Source organism: Xiphophorus couchianus, chromosome 7, assembly GCF_001444195.1.
Source record: "Xiphophorus couchianus chromosome 7, X_couchianus-1.0, whole genome shotgun sequence".
NCBI lineage: Eukaryota > Metazoa > Chordata > Actinopteri > Cyprinodontiformes > Poeciliidae > Xiphophorus > Xiphophorus couchianus.
In genome coordinates this window covers 6,191,587-6,212,404 of record NC_040234.1, presented here as the reverse complement: position 1 = coordinate 6,212,404, position 20,818 = coordinate 6,191,587, and the positions used below count along the sequence as shown (strand labels likewise).

General features: G+C 39.7%; 2 protein-coding genes across 4 annotated transcripts; both read left to right on the top strand.

Moving 5' to 3' along the window:
- Positions 1–1,978: 1,978 nt before the first annotated feature.
- cox17 (cytochrome c oxidase copper chaperone COX17) lies at positions 1,979–5,775 on the top strand. Its single transcript, XM_028022736.1, has 4 exons — positions 1,979–2,130; positions 3,224–3,352; positions 3,433–3,541; positions 5,649–5,775. The coding sequence occupies exons 2-3, from the start codon at positions 3,231–3,233 to the stop codon at positions 3,515–3,517; spliced, it is 207 nt and encodes a 68-aa protein (XP_027878537.1). The 5' UTR covers positions 1,979–2,130; positions 3,224–3,230; the 3' UTR covers positions 3,518–3,541; positions 5,649–5,775.
- A 1,609-nt stretch (positions 5,776–7,384) lies between these two features.
- On the top strand, positions 7,385–20,717 carry popdc2 (popeye domain cAMP effector 2). 3 transcript variants are annotated; one of them, XM_028022735.1, is made up of 5 exons: positions 7,385–7,584; positions 7,758–8,662; positions 13,694–13,802; positions 13,929–14,343; positions 17,882–20,717. In XM_028022735.1, the coding sequence occupies exons 2-5, from the start codon at positions 8,169–8,171 to the stop codon at positions 17,962–17,964; spliced, it is 1,101 nt and encodes a 366-aa protein (XP_027878536.1). In that variant the 5' UTR covers positions 7,385–7,584; positions 7,758–8,168; the 3' UTR covers positions 17,965–20,717. The 3 variants fall into 3 exon arrangements, with proteins under 3 accessions (XP_027878536.1, XP_027878535.1, XP_027878534.1); XM_028022734.1 differs by having other exon boundaries at positions 7,386–7,584; positions 7,813–8,662; positions 13,929–14,484; XM_028022733.1 differs by having other exon boundaries at positions 7,386–7,584; positions 13,929–14,484.
- Positions 20,718–20,818: the final 101 nt, after the last annotated feature.

Here is a 20,818-nt window from a genome sequence, read left to right as displayed (position 1 = left end):
ACGAGAAAGAAGAAAAAAAGAAAGATATCAAGGAAGTCAGACACAAATAAAGAAATAACACAGCGCCTTCCAGATTTAGCCAATGCATCCTGCTGCAGAATGCAGCACTTGCCTGCTTCTTCCAAACAGTGACCTCAGCCGAAAAACGCTTACGTTTCCGTCTTTCCAGAAGACGCTGGAAGCTTCCTGCAGATGGTAAGAGAAGGTGGCAGATGGTCAGGGCTTGTAATGTGGCTATGAACCCTTGCTCCTTCCTGAAGGCAAAGTTCAGCTAAGAAGACAAAGACAAAAAAAAACAACAACAACAAAACACATGTTAAATAAAACTGAGCAAGGATCCATGGGTACTTAGCACACTCTCAGATTTACATCGATTTTCAAAAGAGCAGAGTGTGCAGATGGGCATGTTTTAACAAAAGGTGCATATCTATCACACAGAGATGAGCAAATGAACAAAATGCTTACTTGCCGGTTTATCTAGCACACAGCTGGCCCCTCGGACTGGAGTAAGTGACTCGATTCTTCTGCTTACGCGCTGCCTTGCTGATGCACCACACTCAGGGCACACCTGCGAAAGAACTCACAAAAACACAACTGCAGGACAGAAAACAGTTTCATTTCTCACAAGTCCCACAACACCGTTGTAATACTCTGCCTTGCACCTCAGCAGCAGCAATATACGCCTTACGTAACAGCCGAGAAGCAATGAATCCATCTACCAAAGGGCATTTCTGTGGCAGAGGAAGTCAAGTAGAATGAGACGTTTCACCTTGAGTGGCACACAAGTATGGATTTTATTTTACGAAAAGTACAAAAGATAATAAAATATAAAACAAGAAAATGATTTGCAGTCAAGAGGGATTTTGTAAATTATAGCTCACTCCTGCAGTGAATCAGTAAATGTACATTTTGCATCACATACTATCGCATGTTTAACAGCCACATGTAACTATAGTTAATAAGACAGTGTCCGGAGGGGATACAGATGGAATTGTTATTATATACTTAAGGAAATATTTTCACTGTTTGTATGTCATCTTCTAATATTCTAATCCATACGTAGGAAAGACTAATGGAAATAATACGAAGATGTTGGATTTAAATTTCAACCTTAGTCAGTATGTTATTTATTATTATTTTTTCTTTACCTAGTTTTAATAAATGAAAAATAAAATCTATTCTTGTGCTCACTGAACAGTCACAACATTGGTAATAAAACAATTATAACCGTTATGGTGTAATAGTAATCACAATATAGTATGAAGAGGAAGCTCATCTAGCTATAACTCCCCTCAACCTCAATAATTTACATAACAAAGGTGATATAAATATCCAGAACATTAACAAAACAGGATGACTCAGCAAATTAAAAGAGAAGTATCGACAGTTTAAAGAAGGTAATATTAAATCCAGCACGACAAAGTATTAAAATGTTGGATTTATTAGTGAAAGTGTTTTGTGTTTTTAAAGCTGTATCATATTTATCTCGTGCGTGCAGCAAGAGGGCCAAAACCTCTCTCGTGCCGTTGTGTACCGTACGGTGGGAAAAGGAGATACAGGACGCACTCCTTTGCAGTCAGCCGGCGCTTGAATTGGCTGAATGTGATGAAAGTGTGGGAGGAAACAGGCGACCTCTGAGCGATTTGAAATAGCTACATCATTACCAATGACAGAGTAAAAGTATGGCTTGTACTACATTATAAAAGTATAATGTATACTTTTACTCTGCATTTGTGTCCAGTGGAACACCGTCTGAAATGGCAAGCCTACAGCTACCCGGGGCGCCTATTGCTTCACCGGATGAGCAATGGTGCGCATCCATTTCCACCGAAACCAATGTCGCTTATAAATAATAAAAGTAATGCAGTAATGAATTTTGGTTTTGGTGGGTGGCTTAACTTTATCTGTAGGGACTCTAAATAAGCTACCCTGTCATGCTAATATAAAATATTTGAATTTTGTGTAGGTTTTAACGCCGTTTGAACTAATTAACTACATTTCCCAGAATCCCCAGTTGACGCTTGTAGTCATGTGAGTAAGCAAAGTTAAACACGTGACCTTTCTCCCCGCATGGTAGTTGCTGTTTGAAGGTGAAGTGTCCGCTAGCGCGTGTGCTGGGCTCTGCTACAAGTAAGTTTGCGTTACTTGACCCAGTTTAGTCTTGTTTCTAATCAGCGACAGTTTTAGATATTGTAGTTCAAGTGGTTTTAATTAGACTGTGGCGTTTGCGCGGCACGGCGCGCACCGCTGCTAATGTTTATCAGCGTTGTATGTTAGCTAATGTTAGCTAACTTTATGTAATCGGTTTTGTAACACCACCTGAAAGTTACCAAACGGCGGTAAATTACAACACATGGCAGCAGAGAAAGGCCAACAGTTTAATCAAACGTGACAAAGAAACATTCTTATTCTGCCAAATCTTTTTTGCGTTTGTTAAACTTCCTTTAGTGTATATGTTGCTTTTTTGTTCCTCTTCAGCTTTCTCGATTTTTATCAGCACATCTGTCACTGTGAGGAAAACACTAGAAAGCAACGACGTTTAAAATAGTCTTGCATTGTGTTTGAAATGAAATGATTGGCAATTTGGACAGTTCTGTGCTTCCTATTTCCATTTCAGTAGGCATGCTGAAAGAGCCTTAAAAGCTGAAAGGGCCTTAAAAGCTGAAAGAGCCTTAAAAGCTGAAAGGGCCTTAAAAGCTGAAAGAGCCTTAAAAGCTGAAAGGGCCTTAAAAGCTGAAAGAGCCTTAAAAGCTGAAAGGGCCTTAAAAGCTGAAAGAGCCTTAAAAGCTGAAAGAGCCTAAAAAGCTGAAAGAGCCTAAAAAACCCTCAAATTATATAAATTCGGACAGGTTCCGGAAGCTGCATTTCTGGGTTTATTTATGCCCTTCAATTTCCAGTTCAGCTTTTGATCATTTGATTACAAAAACAGCTTGCTCAATAGTTGACTATTTTTTTTGACTTTCCTTTTTTTTTTTTTTTTTTTTAACAATGTGAAACACTTTGTTAAACTGCCTTGTTGCTGAAATGTGCTATACAAATAAACTTTATTGATGAATTACTTTTGTTTCATGAATTATAGACGTTATAAACCCCATCTAGGTAAATGTTTGGTCCTCCAATGTCTGCAATGTGGCACATTTAACGTGCAAAAAAATGTAGAGAACTGGGTCTGGATATGGTTTTGAAATGGTTGGAACCCCGTGTCCTAATTTCTGTATTGTAGCTCCAAGATGTCGTCCCTTTCGGCTGCCAGTGTGGAGATTCCTGCTGTGACTGATGGCACGGAGGAGAAGAAGAAGCCTCTGAAGCCATGCTGTGCTTGTCCAGAGACCAAAAAAGTCAGAGATGCTTGGTAAGCACCAGGCCAGAAATACTGAAATGTTTCCCTTTCTGTTTGTGGGAAAACCTTTATGTCACGTTTGTCTCTGCTAGCATCATCGAAAAGGGAGAGGAGAACTGCAGAGACCTGATCGAGGCGCATAAAGATTGCATGAGGTCGCTTGGATTTAAGATCTAACTCCATTTTGTGCTTGTGTGTGTGGTAAGTATTTGGTTCCTGTAACAGCATTTGTGACTTCTGGTTCTGTGGTCCCATCATGTGCTCACACGCTTTCATACATTGATTGTTTTTAGTTTAGTATAATTCTGTATTGTGTTGTCATGCTGAAAATAAAACTTAAGTTTAATATTGGAGAAATTCTGGAGAAAGGGCCTGAAAGTAGAAAATCAAATTGGGAATGTCCAATTAATTTCTCACCAACTCTGACCTTAAAATCCAATATGGCTGCCTCAGTTTGGGTTCAATATCATTTCTCACAACCAAGTTGAAGCTTGAGAGGAAAATGGCGGGCAGCGTATTGAAAACTCATGTTGTTCTCTCAGTAAAAACAGTGACTGTAGAAAAATGAAGACATTTTCAAGGGTCAGTGTCAGATGGAGCCCCTTGTTTTCTCTTTATTGAAACTCAAATTGCTGACAAACACGGTCAGCACCACTGAAAAGCCTGTAGTAAGTATTCTGGGTCAAATGGTGGCGCTATGCCACTGCCACAGATCACTGCAAAAACCACTTGAAGGCGCCACATTTTTTTTGTAGTATAGACAAATGGAGCTACAACGTCATTGTAAAGACACACCTCACATCAACAAGGAAACTAGCGTTTTATTTAACCACTCTGGACCCTGGTTTCAAAAACGGATCATTTGGGTGAACACGAAGGTTTGTGGTCTCCCAAAATGACGAATCCCTGTGGACGCACGGCCTAAACAACTATAACTCGTTGCGGACGGGACATTGGTTTGTTGCTGTTTGTCGCTATGCTGGGATACTAACTGTACCATCACAAAACCCTGAAAATGTGACAAAATGCAATCTTTTTATTCCTCCACTTTGGGTAGATTTAAATAGGACTAGCATGTGTCAGCTTTAACCGATATAGCTAAATTAGCTTAGCAACAGACGTTTTTCTGCTGAGAAAATGTCAGAAACGTCTTTTGAGAGATTTTAGATGGTTAATATCCTGAGAGCATTTTCAGCTTGAGTTGTTGCAAACAGCTAAAAGCTGGTTAAACAGGATCCATCTGGCTCTCTGTCAGCTGATTTCACTTTTCTGCAGACTAACAATGACATAACGTCTTTCTACCAGTAAAGGAGCATATCTTCACCCCCACACCTCCCTTGTTGACATTATCATTGTTTATGAACTTTACTTGCCTGTTGTAGATGCGCTCTGACAGACTAAATCCCAGCTGAGCTGAGTCAGTGTGGTGTGTAAATTGCCATCTGCCCTTTCTGTGAACCGTGAAAATGCCCATCTTTGATCTGGTCCAGATACGGTCACTTTAGGTTGTGTTAGTCGCCACAGATTTTATGCACAAACGGCAGAATCAGTTCAAACAAAGTGTGTAAGAACGGATGAAATGCAGCGTGAGGAGGGATCCTGCTTCTTTATATGGAAACACGCCTGAAGCTGTTTGACTCGGCAGCTTTAGTTGTGTGGTCGGTGTTGTCGAAACAAAACATTTTCTCATACTCCAACACTATTGGCTCTTGCATTTCATCCGGGGGTTTGCTGACCGTCTTCCTAAATATGTAGGAAAATCTGAACCGTACATGTTTACTTCAGGGCTGAAACGATTAATCATGATTAATTATTGAAATAAATAATTTAGTTAATCAATTAATTAACTGGAGTATGTAAACTCAAAAAAGAGAGAGAAAAAAAGGTCATTTGGTACAAAGAAATCTTATTCTAAGCAGTAATTAAGTCACAACTGTTAAAAAATATATACATTTTGCGTTTAAGATAAAAACACCTTTGTCTATGAAAACTCCTTGGGTGGCTTAGTTTTTACTTCACCCAGTTTAGATTTACATAAGGTTTGATTATTTTCCTATTTATAAAAGGGTTTGAATTATTTGCATATTTTAATGCATTTCTAATATCGTGTAAAAAAAAAAAAAGGCTCAAGTGGTTGAATTGGAAACATGTGAAAAGTGTCATTTGTCCGATTAATCGTCAGAATAATCATTAGTTGCAGCCCCAGTTCACTTTATTCTCAACGTTAATTTGCACTTTGTCAAATCAATTCATAACAATGAACTGATAAATTCAAAAGCTGATTGGTTTCCTCTTTTCTCTCCTGCAGTGTGATGGTGCGAGTGGAAGTCGACCCTGGATATTCATTTCTTTTTTTTTTTCACCTCCTTATTTATACCTCCTCTGGAAGGGAAATGTGATACAGAAGCACTCAAACTGATGGATTTATGAGTGGAATATTTTTTTTAACTCTGTAAAATCTGCTGTGTGATTATGAATAAAAGCCCTATGCAACAAGATTCCCTTTAGTCTCTTTTATCAGTCATATATTTATCTAAATAGGTGTCCCTCTCATGCCTGTTGCAAAGGGTGGCTGGCCCACAGTTGCTGCCCCTGGTATGCACTTATGCTTAAAAATAACTCTTGACCCTGCAAAGTCAATACTTGGCATATCTGCATTCTTTACAGCGTGTCACTGAAGTGTGTCTGATTGTGGACATGCGTCCTCACACTGCTAGAAAACAGCTACTAGCGATACACAGGTTTGTCTTTTACACACTAGTTGACCATTCACTTTTGAAGAAATCACTTCATTAACAAAATGTTGGAATTGATCAGAGCTATTGTTTCATGTCAGGCAGTTTGAACCTTGCTTAAAGCGGCTATTAAATCGACAAAAGTTGAAATTTTGATCTTAAACTTCTGATGTAATTTTATGCAAAACTGGAGCTTGGAACAGAATGAAATGTTTCCCACTGGAAGCTCCTGTTATTTAGCTCTCGTGGGAACGATGAGGGGACGACTCAGTTGTAACCCAACAGCTCCTTCTGCAGCGCCACATTCTTAAAGGGACAGTTCCTATTTGATCACGCCTGGCTTCTGTTAAGGATTTATGAAATGGAGTCACAAACGCATTTTGAGGAAACTTGTGATTTGAAAAGTTCAATGTGACAACTGAAAATGATAGTACAGTAAATTGCCTGCAGTAAAACAGGAGAGATTTGTCAGTGAAAACAGGTTGCATCTTTCTAAATGTAACACATAGATTAAGGCATTTTCCCCCTCAAGTTTGGTCTGAGTAAGGATGAGTAAATTACTAATATTAGTATTTAAAAAATTATGGTGTCAGTAGCGTGGATGTTTTCTGTTTGTTGCTCTCTTCAGGATATAAGCAGAGAAACTGTATTCCCAAGACATACCACATTACAATAACTGAGATGATTAATCATCATTAAAAAAAAAGTACTATTCAAAAATATGTAATGAGTCACTAAAATTGGTCTTTTAGCGAATCAGTTACTCATCTAGCACCCAGTGTAGAGCATGGACTGGTCATTGTAAAACCACCTCAAAGTATTCTTCGGTTACAGTCCGTTTTCATTTTATGAGTTTGATTCACATATTTATTTTGAATAAAATTATTTTATGTTATGACACGGCATGATTTAATATCAGCTTAGTTCAATGGTGTATTGAAGAGTTGTAGATAAAAAAAAAAGTGTACATTTCTGCCGGAAAACTCAAACATTTTTAGATCAAGTGCAGAAATTTTCTAGAAAAGGCGGAAAAATTTCTAAGCTCCAAAAGTTGCAAGAAAAAAAAACTCGAGATTTTTTTTTTTTTTTTGATCAATCCGAGAAATTTTCTAGAAATTATTTTTTGGACTTCTGAAAATTCAGTTCCAAAAGTAAAACATTTCAACTTTTTTAAACTTTGAAATTCCCAAGTTTTTTTCCCCCAGAAGATTTCAGAGTATTTTTCTTGAAAATCTCTGACTTGCAGCTCAGAAATGTCCTTGTTTTTCTAGAACATTTCTGAGTTTCTTGGCAGAACGTCCCTCCAATGAGCCGTCGTCGCTGAGACGACGTGACGGAGTTGTGAGCGGAGACTTTCCCAATCAGAGCGGCGGTGGCGTTAGCGACTGTTTACATCTGAAACCTGACCTCCTCTGCGGTTCTGTTTATTTCTGTGCCTCTAAATACTCATTGCTCCCCCCATGAAGACACAGACCTGGGACTGGACTCGGAGAAAACTCTGAACTTTAGGTGTGTTACATTTCTTTTCTTTCTGCCTGTTTCTTGTCATGTAGCCCATCTCTCACCCCATGCTTCCTGTTCCCGTCTCTCTCTCCCTCTGTGTTATGTCAAGTGGCGGGCCTGCTTTCTGTCCCTTCACTCTCCTCCTTGGGTTTCAATTCCAAACATGGTTATCTTTTAAGGGCTCTATCGGGGTCTCCTCCCTTATCCCTTCTTCTCCATCTGTTGGCTCCTCAGTGTGGGCTGGTGGCGCTGAGCAACAGGCGGGGAAGCGAAGACGAGGGCAGAGGACAGAGGAAGGGGACTCGCGATGAGAGTAGGAGGAGGACAGACCCATTCCAGCTGTGTTTCTGGAGCAAACAGAGCCGTGAGAACTTCTTCACATTGAAGAATTTTTCCACTGCACGGCAAGGGAACAAACTTTTGTATATATATATATATATATATATATATATATATATATTTATACTCAGAATCAGCTGTTTATTTTCGTACCCAAACACTGCAGCTTGTAGCTCTCCAGACTCTGAGTGTCTAGGAAGTTATTTCAGTCGCCGTTTTATTTGTTTTGAGTGTCCAACCAAACTCCAAACATGAGCGCGGACAACTCGACCCTGTGGGACGGCTTGTTTTCTCCACCGGTGTGCGGCGGCTGGAGCAACAACACCGAGGGGGCCATCTATCACCTGGGCAACACCATCCTGTTTCTGGGCTACATGGGTGGCAGTGGGGCCTTCGGCACCCTCTTCATCTTCGGCTTCCTGTCGCCCGCCTTCCTGTGCCTCGCCCTGTGGGGCTGGCTGACCGTGTGCGGCCCGGACGTCGTCTCCTGGAGCCTGCTGCTGCTGGCGGCCGCCCTGCTGCAGATCTGCCACCTCCTCTACCGGCTCCACCAGGAGGGCCTCCGCGGTGAGGAGCTGACCTCCCTCTACCAGGCCGTCTACCTGCCGCTGGGCGTGCCAGTCCAGGCGTTCAAGGACATCGCCAAGGCGTTCAAAAACAAGGCGGTGGAGCTGAAGGCCGGAGAGACGTACGCCCTGGAGGGCAAGACATACATCGACCAGCTCTCCTTTCTGCTGTCTGGGAGGTGGGGAATGTGTTTTGAGGTCGCTAACCCTAACAACACAGCTAGCGTAGCTGCGTCTCCATTACAAGTGCACGCAAGACTTTGTCGATATTCAGCTAATGTCAAAAAAGGCACAATTTCGCAGTCGCTGCGTTAAAATCCACACGTGGATAAGCTTTTTCCCACCGTTAAAAAAAACATGCCACACCATCGTTCTCCAGCTACTTTCTGTCGTCAACATCCACAGCAGCAGCACCAGCGGATGTTGCCCTGGTTGGTGATTGTGTGATGCAAAAAAAAAAAAGGATTTCCATTGCATTTTTGCAAAATGAACCAAATTCGATACGGCCGAAAACAACAACAACAAAAGACTAATCCTAGCACCAAAACATGAATGTTTTCAAATATACCCCATGTTTCCATTAAGCTAATTTATTTTCAAAAGGTCAAACTGTGTAATTATTACCATAAACGGAATCGCAGTTTGTGTTACAGTTGCACTGCTGACTATGATGGGCCAACTCATTTCTAGTGCAGCATATTTAGTTTTTGCATAAACTGCAAACCAAAGAAAACAGCAGTTTGCTCCGTCAATCATTGGCCAGCTTCTTCTGCTTTACAGTAACACAGTACAAGTATACTGTAAACCCCAATTATCAAACAGCTCTTCTTATAACCAGTTCCATTACTGTCTACATTTCTATTATGTTATTAGCACATACATCACGTTCATTTAACGGACTAAATCACCAAAATGCATCTTACTGCATGAAAAAATATGAGTTCTGATTAGTTTTATAGAGATTTTAACAATTGTTCTTATCCTGTATTTTTAAAAAAATAATCATTTTATTAATTCTGTTTTAAATTTCCCGATTTTAAATAAATGTGTAACATTTTCTGGTTATATTCCATATTGATGAAATTAACACAAAGTATTTTATACTTGCTCTGATAACCAGAAAAAACAAATATAGTAAACATATATATAGCGCAGCTATAAACCAAAAATAGCTGCATGGAGAATACAGGCTTTAATGGCAGCCGGATAACTGAACTACCACGGGAACACAACCAAGCTCCATATCCTTCCTAGCCTGATGCTCAGTTCGGTTTTACACAAACACCTCAGGACATGACATTTACTCCGTTTAAGCAGGTCATAGTCGTATATTTCAGCTCACACAAACTTGAAAAAGTTCTGCCACCGCCGCGGACCACGAGTCCGCCATCTTAGCCACACTGCAATCAAAGCACGTTCACAAATGTTAAAACGTGTGATTTCACTCGTTAGCTTTAGCTCTGTTCTGTGGCGAGGTACTTATGAGACATTACTACTATTACCTATCATCTATATATAATTTACCGCCCCGCTTACCTACAAAATAGCAAGTTATAGGAGCTGCTACTAGGTGCGTCCTCTACACTTCAACATCAAGCGCTGGCGAACTTCTTCTGGCGGCCAGAGCTTAAGCAACTGTTGCGTACGACGCCGAGCGCCCTCTGCTGGCCAAACTCATATGACACTTGTAAATATCGTAGTTTATCAAAAGAAAATGACCTTGGACATAAATATAAAACGGCGGTTCGGGAGGGGCTACTACTATTTCCATTCCATGTATCTATTTCATAGTGTCCTTCCATTATATCTGACTTTCAAAGTGCTGTATTTGTTTTAGGCTCTTAGTTTTTTCCCAGAACGGAGATTTTTGTCTCCATTCATGTGGTGTACTGACACTTTTGAGAAAAATTTCACACAAGAAAATGATTTAAAATCATTTGATAAATTTAATTTAAAAAAAATTAGCTATTTTTGGTTATGAAAACCACAAACATACTTTGTGTTTTTCTATTCGGTCCATATCGACAACTTTCTTAGTCATAAAGAATTGGTTTTGAAATGGACTGTGTGCTTTAAAAGTCTAGGTTATTCATTTTTGCTGAAGGCCCTCCTCAACTGTCAAAATGATGATTTTGTATTTCTCTTGAAAATTTTAAATGAACTTTATTTTTAAGTTTATCCCTTTTTTTTTTTAAAGATAATCTTTTTCTCCATATATGAAGTCAAGTTGCCAGAGAGGGTTCTCTCTGTTTTTTCCCCCTACATGTTTAAACAACAAAGTCTAATATTAGGCTACTATCAGCAGCTTTGCTAAAATTAGACGTCAAAGTTCTGACTCTTCCAGACTCTTGGCAGCTTTTGACCCTCACAGGAAATGTGTTCTCTTCATCCAAACATCCTCAAAGCGGAGCTGCGTCGGATCTGTGGGAGCTACAGAAGAGAAATGTCGTAAACAGATTATTTCTGTCTGTGACTCATCAGTGTGGGTCCCAGTGCAATCTGATAGTGTTCCAGTGATATCTTTTCTGTGTGCAACAGGAGAGCAGAGGCAGACAGCTCTCCTTACCTTGAATTAAATCTCGGCCGTGAAACTGAGAGCGCCGAGAGTCTGAGACAGCTTTGGAACAACAAACAAATATCTGAAGAGCTCCTTTCACGGAAAGTGGTGAAATGTTACACAAGTTGCTTTTCAACGTGACGGTATTACTTTCTGGCAATTGTTTTGTGTTGTTCTGATAGTCTTTATTAAGCATCAGTCTCGTAGTTGATTTAACTGCAATATCAAACAAGGAATGCAGGCATTGACATGTTTTTTTAAAAATTTATTTCAAAACAATTAATAATCATCTGCAGATAATTTGTGACTCTTTGAGGAAAAACTAATTTGCCCACAATACACCAAGTGCAGGCCAAGGGGAACGACATCTTACATTATTTTAAATAAATCTCTTGTAGTTTTTACCTGAAGTTAAAGAACGTGTTTAGTGATTAGTATAATTTCATCATACATGCAAAGCCAGTGAGGCTAATATCTATTATGTATATCAGAAGTGATCTAGAAGTTGGAATATTTGTCATTTGCCATAAACACTTTGCTCCTCATTCTTTGAACAACCTACAATTCCCACATTAGCATTAACCTGGTTGTGGTCTGCATGTATTGGACCCTTCTAAAGGAGTAAAATACTTTTCCTTTAAACAATCGTTTAATATGATGAACGAAGCAAATCTCTCTCAGATTTGCCGATCTATTCTTCTTTTTACTCATCCTTTATTAAGCCATCTTGGCACCTCCTCTTTGCTTCCCAGAGGAAAGTAGTTAGAGGAATGAGAGGTGATTGTGAGTGGGAGACTGTGAGTAGAGAGGCACAGTCAGATGAGATTCAGTTTAAACGTTTAGCAAATTAAGAAAACGGCAACATCTATCACGCAGTCTCCCAAACGTTGAACATCGTTATACAGCATATTTCTTGGATTATACAAAGGAGCATGTCCCGGGGGTGCAGTGGAGGCGCGGGGGTTAAACACAACCCACATATGGAAGCCTTAGTCCTCAACACAGGTGTAGCAGGTTTGATTCCCGGCTTGGTGACCCTCGCCGCATGTCTTCCCCCCTTTCCTGTCAATTCTCTATCAAATAAAAGCCACTAGAGCCAATAAAACCTAAAAAAGGGAACATGTTCCAGACAAGGCCACAAGATAAAGAATATTTTATCAAGGTTATCTTCTCTTGATCATACTCAGTTAATTAAACTGGATCATCACACACGTTCTCCATTCATGATTCTGTTTGTTGTGGTTGTTAGTTGTGTTGAGGCAAGTGACCTTTTTTGGGAACCTCAGAGTCCCTTCTTCATTTTTGGCAAGTGGTGTGGTTCTGCTGGTATGTTCAACCTATGGCCTTTAGCATTCACTGGAGCCAGTTGAAGCTGAGTGTGAAGAGTCAACCAGGAAATGGTAGAATACTCCCTCCAACCTGGGTTGGGTGTGAGTTTCTTGCAATTCTGGGGCTGTAAAATGGCAAACATCTGAAATAACCTTAAATAACAAACTATTTGTTTGTTGGCTATACATTTGGCCCACTTAGAGAAGACGCTGTGCTCCTCCACATCAGAAGAAGGCGATCTGATAAAGGTGCCTATAAAGACTGACGTTTGGAGGTTCTTGGACGTCCCAAAGCAGAACCAGGTGTGGCTAAATTGACTAAACCTACTCTTCCTGCTAGGAAATGTCTTGGTCTCCCCAAGTGTCTCAATGCAGAGGGATGTTTGTAGTGGACCACTGGTATTCACAGGGGCTAGGTACCACAACTGGCTGCAAATAGTTTAAATCTGTGAAGGCTTCCTCTAAAAACCCTTACAGCAGCTTATTTAAAGAGTTCAAACATCAAATAGACCTTAATATGAATTAATACATACAGTGGAAACCATCTTGGCACTATTGCAGTATGTAACCGCCACCATCTTCTTTGTCTCTGCTCTCGAGGTTACAGCCAGTCATTGGCAATGAACGTGAATGGTGCCCCTGTATTGGTTGCTTTGCAAATGCCAGTCAAAGCATGTCATGTAGCACTGCTCTTAGGTATTCCAGCTTCCAATAGAATATGTGGTGTAAAAAAAGTTTGTGAGTAGACATATTTTCTGCAAATGGTTCAGAGTAGCTCTCCATAGAGACGTCTGCAAATAGGTGGGAGTCTACTGTGTGTTCTTTCTGAACCAGCAACCTCCAGGACTAGACCTCGGCGAGGGGAATCACAATTAATAGATAGTCGGAGGGATATTGTAACATTTGTTCTCGCAAGGCTCAGTGGGACTGGAGAAACCTCCATCTCCCTCTGTTTTCAATATCATATTTATCCTCTGCCCCGTTTTTCACCTGATGACTTTGGCAATGGTGGTGGTAGTTTGTCCTGCATTTGATTCTTTGTTGTCAGTTCGATTGCCACTCTGTCTGCCTCTGTCGTGTTCTTGACGACAAGACAGACAAGATGTCTTGCCCACTGGTGGTGGTCAGAGGACCCAGTGATGATGGTAGCAAGGCAGCCTTCCGTCAGGCTGCCTTGCTACCATCAAGTAGCTTACCATCATTAGCGTGTGAATGGGGGAATGACTGAATGTACTGTAAAGTGCTTTGGGGGTCCTCTGGATTGATAAAGCACTATATAAGTACAGGCCATTCACCATTTTTATCTCTCTTATTCTCACTTACAGGATCAATGTGTCTTTGGAGGGTCAGTTCCTGCATTACATTCACCGGCACCAGTTCCTTGACTCCCCTGAGTGGGAGTCTCTCAGACCAAATGAAGAAGGAAAGTTCCAGGTATGAGATCACTTCATATTTACACTATCGCTCATTTCAGGGAGATAATATTGCCAACAAGGCACAAACCTGATTTAATTTTTATTTTTAGGAATATAATTCAAGAGTTCTTTGAATTTTTCGTAGGTGACGCTGACGGCAGAAGAAGACTCCCGCTACGTCTCGTGGAGTCGCCGCCGTCTCTACATGCTGATATCGAAGGACCGCTACATTGACAACCTCTTCTCCGTCATGCTCGGCTACGACATTTCCGAAAAGCTCTACAACCTCAACAACAAGCTCTACATAAAGAGCGGCGTGCTACTGGACATCCGCCTGCCGAGCCTCTACCACGTCCTGGCGCCCTCCTCGCAGGGCAGCGACGGCGGCAGCGGCAGCGACGGCAAAGAACAACACAGCCAAGACCTGGAACCAGCCTACCAGTCGTCTCACCCCGGACCATCTCAGGCCCTCAAATCTGACCAACAGGGACCAAGGACAAGCAATGTGTCCGCTGAGGACGGTCCCCATCACCGCCCCTGGGCCACGGAGATGCCATCTGGTGAGGATTCCACTAGCCTGGTCCTGGAGGACTTTGCTGATGTGGCGGGCTCCTTAATGGACTATGGCAGTGAGAAAGATTATTTAAGGTAGAGAGGCAGGGTGCTGGAGCTAACACACTGGGTCACCACGTAAGCTACATGTAAGTACCTCACTTGGCTGGATTGGGGCGCATGGGGGCCTCTTGAGAAGGGATGACTTGCAGTGCACAGTTCTTACTAACATGACAATAGTGAAAAAAGGGACAGAAAATCACAGCCTCATGTGATAACTCATAATCATACATATTCATCTGGCATAAATTGACAATTTAAGGCTTAATGTGGTTGAATTAATATCAGCAATTAGTCACAAACACGTCTAATGTTTAAGAAAAACCTTGTCAATACATGTAGATAGACTCTTAACTAAGCTATGCACTTTTTAAAAAGCATTTTGTCCCATTGTAGAGACAAACTTCAATGTACTGTATTGGAATTTTCTTGTGAAACACCAACAGCAAGCATTTATGAAAGGGGGTGGAAATGGTAGATACAGAAGCGTTCAGCCCACTGAGACGCCTTGAAGCAACCTTCACTGCAACATTAGCCGCAGAAAATGTCTCTAGCAGGGTTTCAAACCGGAGACTCGACGTTTTCGGCCATTCTTCTTTGCAAAATAGCACAAATAATTTGCGTAAACATGAACTTTCAAGCCTCTTTAAGGCTGTTGTCCTCCGGCTTCCCTTCCGTCTGAAGTCATTAGCAACTCCAACATATTTTCTTCTACGTAGTATTGGTGTTTTTAGGATGTAATCTAGAGATGAGCTTTTGTCTCAAAACACCTTTTTTGTCCCTTCCCACGCTTACTATCTCTGACAACTTGCAGGAAATTCTTTTTTCTCTCAACAGTAAATTTCTTTTTGCCAATAAAATCTAGATTTGTTTATATTGAGATTAGATTACACATAGCAGAACTCTGGATGCACTTTTATCCTGATCGGTTTATTTTGAGGCATTTGAGTAAAAGGGACTACACAAACACATGGTACTAAGACCACATTTTGATATTTTGCGTTGGTTTGTTACGTAAGATCCTAACAATAAAACTCGCGTTTGAAACCATTGTGTCAAATGCAAAGAAAAATACAAGAGTTACAAAAAACATAAAAACAGGAAACAAGATCAATCACAGCATTTATGATTGTGTAGCAACAACCTTTTTGTTATATTTAATTTAAAAAATGACCTTACATGCAGTTAAAAAACAAACGAACACAAATTTGCCTTATTTGTTCCTGTTTCTCCAGTACGTTCAATGCACAAAACAGAATGAGCTCTGCAAAATTAAAAAATTAAAATCCTGCAAGTCTATGTTGAGTGGAATACAGATATAGTTACAATTGCAAAACAAAATCTTCAAGGTTAATAAAAAATTGCAAACATAGAAGGAAAGAGTTGTAAAAAAATAAATGCAATGTCTCAAATGTTTTTTTTTTACCCCCCAAAACACATAGATAATTCAAACATACACAACATAAATAAGGTGTATTGTTTTTTATTTTTATTTTTTTACTCAGTCCGTGTAACTCCAGCTGTAGTTGGCGCTCATGTCTGAAGTGAGTAACTTAGAGATACAAAAAAAATGCTGCTTGCCTTCTCAGCTGTGGGGCTGTCTGAATTATTTTCCTGTTTTCAAATCAAATTTTAAGACTAAACTTTCCTCCGTATCAGTCGGTTTCTTTTAGCTGCCATAAATAAAGAGCACAGTCACGTTTTGGAGCAACGACAGAGTGAAACTGGTTCAGACTTGTTAGTGAAAACTGTTTTTACAGTTACAACCACAACCACGTTCTGCTGGATGATCTGTAGCGGGTCTGGACGCAGCGACTGGTTGCAGAGCGGCTGTGACGTCCTGCTCAAAGCAGCTGTGTTCTTTTTAGGGATTACAGCTTGGAAATTCAGGGGATGTAAAAAAAAAAAAAAAAAAAAAAAAAATCCAGTGCCATGCTATTAATCTGGCCTGCCCACTGCTCATCTGTTCCCGCTGCCCTCTTCAGCCCTGGCATGCCGCCCCTCCCATCGCGGTGGCAGCGCTGGTCCAATCCAATCACAGGTGGAGGATCACATTTCACAGAGGGGTGGAGGAGGTCAGAGTTCGGCTTGGGTTGCAGGACAGCTGTGAAGCAGCTAAAAAGCATTTTGGTCCATCAAATCAAAATACGTCATTCCTGTTCTCAATACGGACAGCAGTCGTGTTGCACCTCCGGGTTAGTTTAGGTTTAGATATTTGACAATTTTATGTCACAATTTAATTTAAATTTTTTTTTTTTTTTTTTTTTACAAGAATGCAGTTCATTCTTGGAAACATCCCAGAAACGAAGAGTTACAAAAGTATCCACACCTAGCCCTGTCCCAATAAGCAACCAATCACTTAATCGCATGATAAATTAACACGAGCTCAATAATTTCCATTTTCATGATTTATGGTTTTTCTCTTTTCTCTCTTTCTCCCAAAAACAGGATGACAAAAGTCTTCGATCTGGTGTTTTGGTCTCAACTAAGCCCTTTTTGGATATAACATTTTTTGTTCTTTTTTTACCAGTTCCAGTGTTAAATGTTTATTAGAATTTAAAGTTTATTGATCTTTGAGAATGTGTGCATTATTACTATGCCGTCACCATTATATTACTTTAAAATGGTCTCAAAACGATTATATTATCGTTTATCGCAATAACTTGTGGGACAATTTATCGTCCAGCAAAATGTCCTATTGTGACAGACCTCTTAAACCTTTTCATTTTCTGTCACATGACAATCACATAAAACAAATTCAAGGCAAGGAATCGGATAACTGTGAGATGAAAGCAAGCGATGAATGGTTTATACATAATCTGAGAAGTGTTACTTATTTTGGTCAAATAAAACCCAGAGAAAATTTATTGGTTGTAGCATGACAAAATGTGAAAGTTGAGCGGATGTGAGTAATTTTACTACCATACTTGTTTTATTTGCTGCTTTCGTTGCCAAGTTTGTGGCCGATGCCAGAAAAATGCTTGTGTTGCATTGTTGTTGTTACATCTAACAAATTAACTACTTCATTTTAAAAGTTGGAGCTCCATTGTCTTTTTTTTCAGTGACTGCATATTTGATCTATTTTTCATTGTCCTTTTTTTGTATAACACTTGTATTTAATTTCCGCAACATAATGACTGTAAAAGTACCAATAATCTTTATTTAGGTTAATTTCTTTTTCTTAACAGGCTGGAAACAATGTGCAAATATCAACATCCCATAAAAGAAAATGTAGGGAAAAAAAAAGAAAAATAGTAACAAAAAGGTTGTTTTTTTTTAATTATGGCAGATTTCCAGTTGTAGATATTTATCAAAAAGATTTTTTTATTTTTGACTCTATACCCGTTTTACTTAGCTGAACTGAGGGAAAAAACAGATCTTTGAATTTAATTATTTATTTCATAGGAAACTATGAAATGAGTGAATTAAGGACATTTTTCAATGAGATCTGAATCTAAAAAAACCCTCTGATATTCACCGTTGCAGGAGGTGCCGGTGATGGGAATTTACCTCCTCGGTTCCAGAGACGCAGAGCTCCGCTGGCTCCCACCGACACGCCCAAGCTGTGAAGCCAGCTTCTTCTTCTTCTGTCTTCAGTGCAGCAGAACGAAGCAGACTCTTGCTCGCATCTTCTCCAGCCCCAAACATGTGGAACATTTCGTCTTTGTTATTTTTCCCTGCATCGTTTTGCTGAATGATGCTGAGAACACACACGTTCCCCTCACCCTAACCACGCCACATTAGTTTCTCGTGTCACATTTTAAAGAACATTTGAACTAATTGATGCGCGATTTAGATTATTTTATTTTCAAATGATGCTAGCGAACTATTTCTTTATTGGTACACAAGGATTTTTAAGTGGATTTAGGTCCAGTGAAAACCATATATTTACACACACTGCATAAAAAAATTGTTTCCTCACTCTGAATGAGTTAATTTTTTTCTGCCACACTTCTCTGTTAAAAACGCTGTAGAAATATCCAGATATCATACGGTTTATGAAAGAGAGCGGTTTTCTGTGCCAGCCGAGAGAAGGGTTTTGGTGTTAAATGCGCAAATAAAACCCAGAACATGAACAAAATACCTAGTAGAGACGAAAGGACATTCGGAGGAAGAAGCTATTACCCATAAGGACGTATAACAGTCTTCCAATGCAGATAAAAACCTTAATCATGGAGACAGGTTCTGTGGTTTGATGAAACAGGAACTTGAAGACGCGATCCACTATTTTCACTTCCGATACCGCTACCGATATTTGAGGTTTAGAACTAGCCGACACAGAAAAACAGTGCTGAATTGACTTGAAATGTTTCTTTTTTTAAAACACAGACCTAACAGTACCAAATTACAACTTTCTTTGATAATTCTGCACATTTAAATGCACCAGTAGCTTCACAAGCTAACATGTAAAAACACCACGACTTTAATTTGTTCAGTATAAGAGCCGATGTGAAACAAATAATAAACTGAAAATGACCAAAACAACAGGCTATCTACCTTGGTCAAACATGTAAATAATAAAGAAGGAGCAACAACCTGATGTCGCTCAGAGTACAAAGCATAGAATTAGATTTAATAGATCTACCCTTACAGATTGGGCACGTTGTCACAGATACCCAATCTATAATTTAAAAAAAATAATATCGGGATCGATACCGATATTAATATTTGATTGGTGCATCTCTACTAATATTAAGAGTTTTGGCTACAATAACTACAATTGAATTTAGTTAAAAATATAAAAAACACTGCTAGCATGAGAGCAACACGCCAGCAATAAGTTACAGTGTTGGCAGCATCACGTCGAGTAAAGCTTGGTCACAAACGGATCTTCTGATTGGACGACCAGAACATCACCAAATTTAAGTTGAGAAGGGGCTTGAGGAAAACAAGTCGATTTTTTTTGAAGTGACCATCACCAAACCATAAAAAATGCGGAAAAAAAAGAGGTGGTATATAAATGTAGCAAAACCCGTTTTGTCAAGAGGAGTGCTAATGCTAATGTCTAGCTAACTATTTTGAGGAGCTTGTGGAAGGAAACCCAAAACCTCTGACACAAGCTATCCAGCTTAAAGATCATGCGTTCAGCAGACCTATATGAATCTCAGAAATGAAAGAAAATACAAAGTAATTAGCTCATTCTTGCATTTAGCAAACAGAAATACATCACATAATCCTGACTGATCTTCAGCAGGAACCTTTTAGTCAGATGTGCCAAAACATTTAGGGGAAAATGTTAGATTATGTGTAAAAATCTTGTAGAAAACCGTAGTTAGCCTCCTTAACTGTATTTTGAATCCAACTTTTGACACTGATAGATGTTTTTGCCAGAAGCTGTTCACCTTCAACAGGTTTTTAAAGGGACTGCGTGAATCAAAAGAAAAGCAAAACAAAACCTCAGAATTATCGTCACAAGCTCTTCTACTGACGATGATGAATTTCTTCACTTTGTAGATAATGCATCCCACTAATGGTAATAAACTCAATTAGTTAAGACCTTCATGGAGGGATTTATCATACTTTCCATTTTCAAAACATTAATTTTCCACGTATCGATTTAAGACTCACTTCTACTCCACTTAATCACTGTTTTGTCTCACAAATGAAACTGTTTATCCTAATGAGTCTCGCACGGATCCTCTGGATCTGATTCACTGGAACTAGATGGGAAAACAATCCCAGCACTAACTGGGATCTGGGAGAACAAGTGAGGAAAACTTTTCATGAGAGTTGCATTTTTCTCCTCGTTTCTGTAATGAGGAAATTTACTTCTTTCCATTTCTTTGAATCCTGATCCTCCTGGAGGACGGAGTACACTTTCGATGAATTCATCCATTTGGGTTTGTTTTTTTTTTTTGTCCCCTCGTATTTTGTCGAAGTTACTGGTTTAGTTTTTCTTCGATCTGAATGCGCGATGTCTTGCTCTAATTTCATAAACGTGTGAAAGCTTGTGGTTCTGATGGTGAATTTCTCTAGCAGATGTCCTTTTTCCCTTTGTTCCCAGATGACTCAATACGTGCCTGTAGCTCACATGTTGAGTTTTATAACAACAGGCGATGTAGTATGCAAATTAAAACGATAAATTGAGCCGTTTCTGTTATTCATAACGAAAGAAAAGAATAAAACAATCATGGGGCCAACATTTCTCCATAAAGCTGTTGTATGTGTGTGCAGTGAATGTTTTCCAAATGTCTTCTGTGCATATGTTTTATGTTTTCTTTTTTTGACAGGATTATACAGACCGTGATGATTGTACAATCCAGACTTCTGGCGCTCACTGACTGTAAATCACTACGAGGGCCTTAAAATACCTCCAAACAGCTGCAACTTCGCCTGAAGAACTATTTTGTGTTTGTTTTTTTTCTCCACAGCTAAAAATGTTTCCATAATCATTGACTGTAAGAAAAGAAAAACAATTCCTCT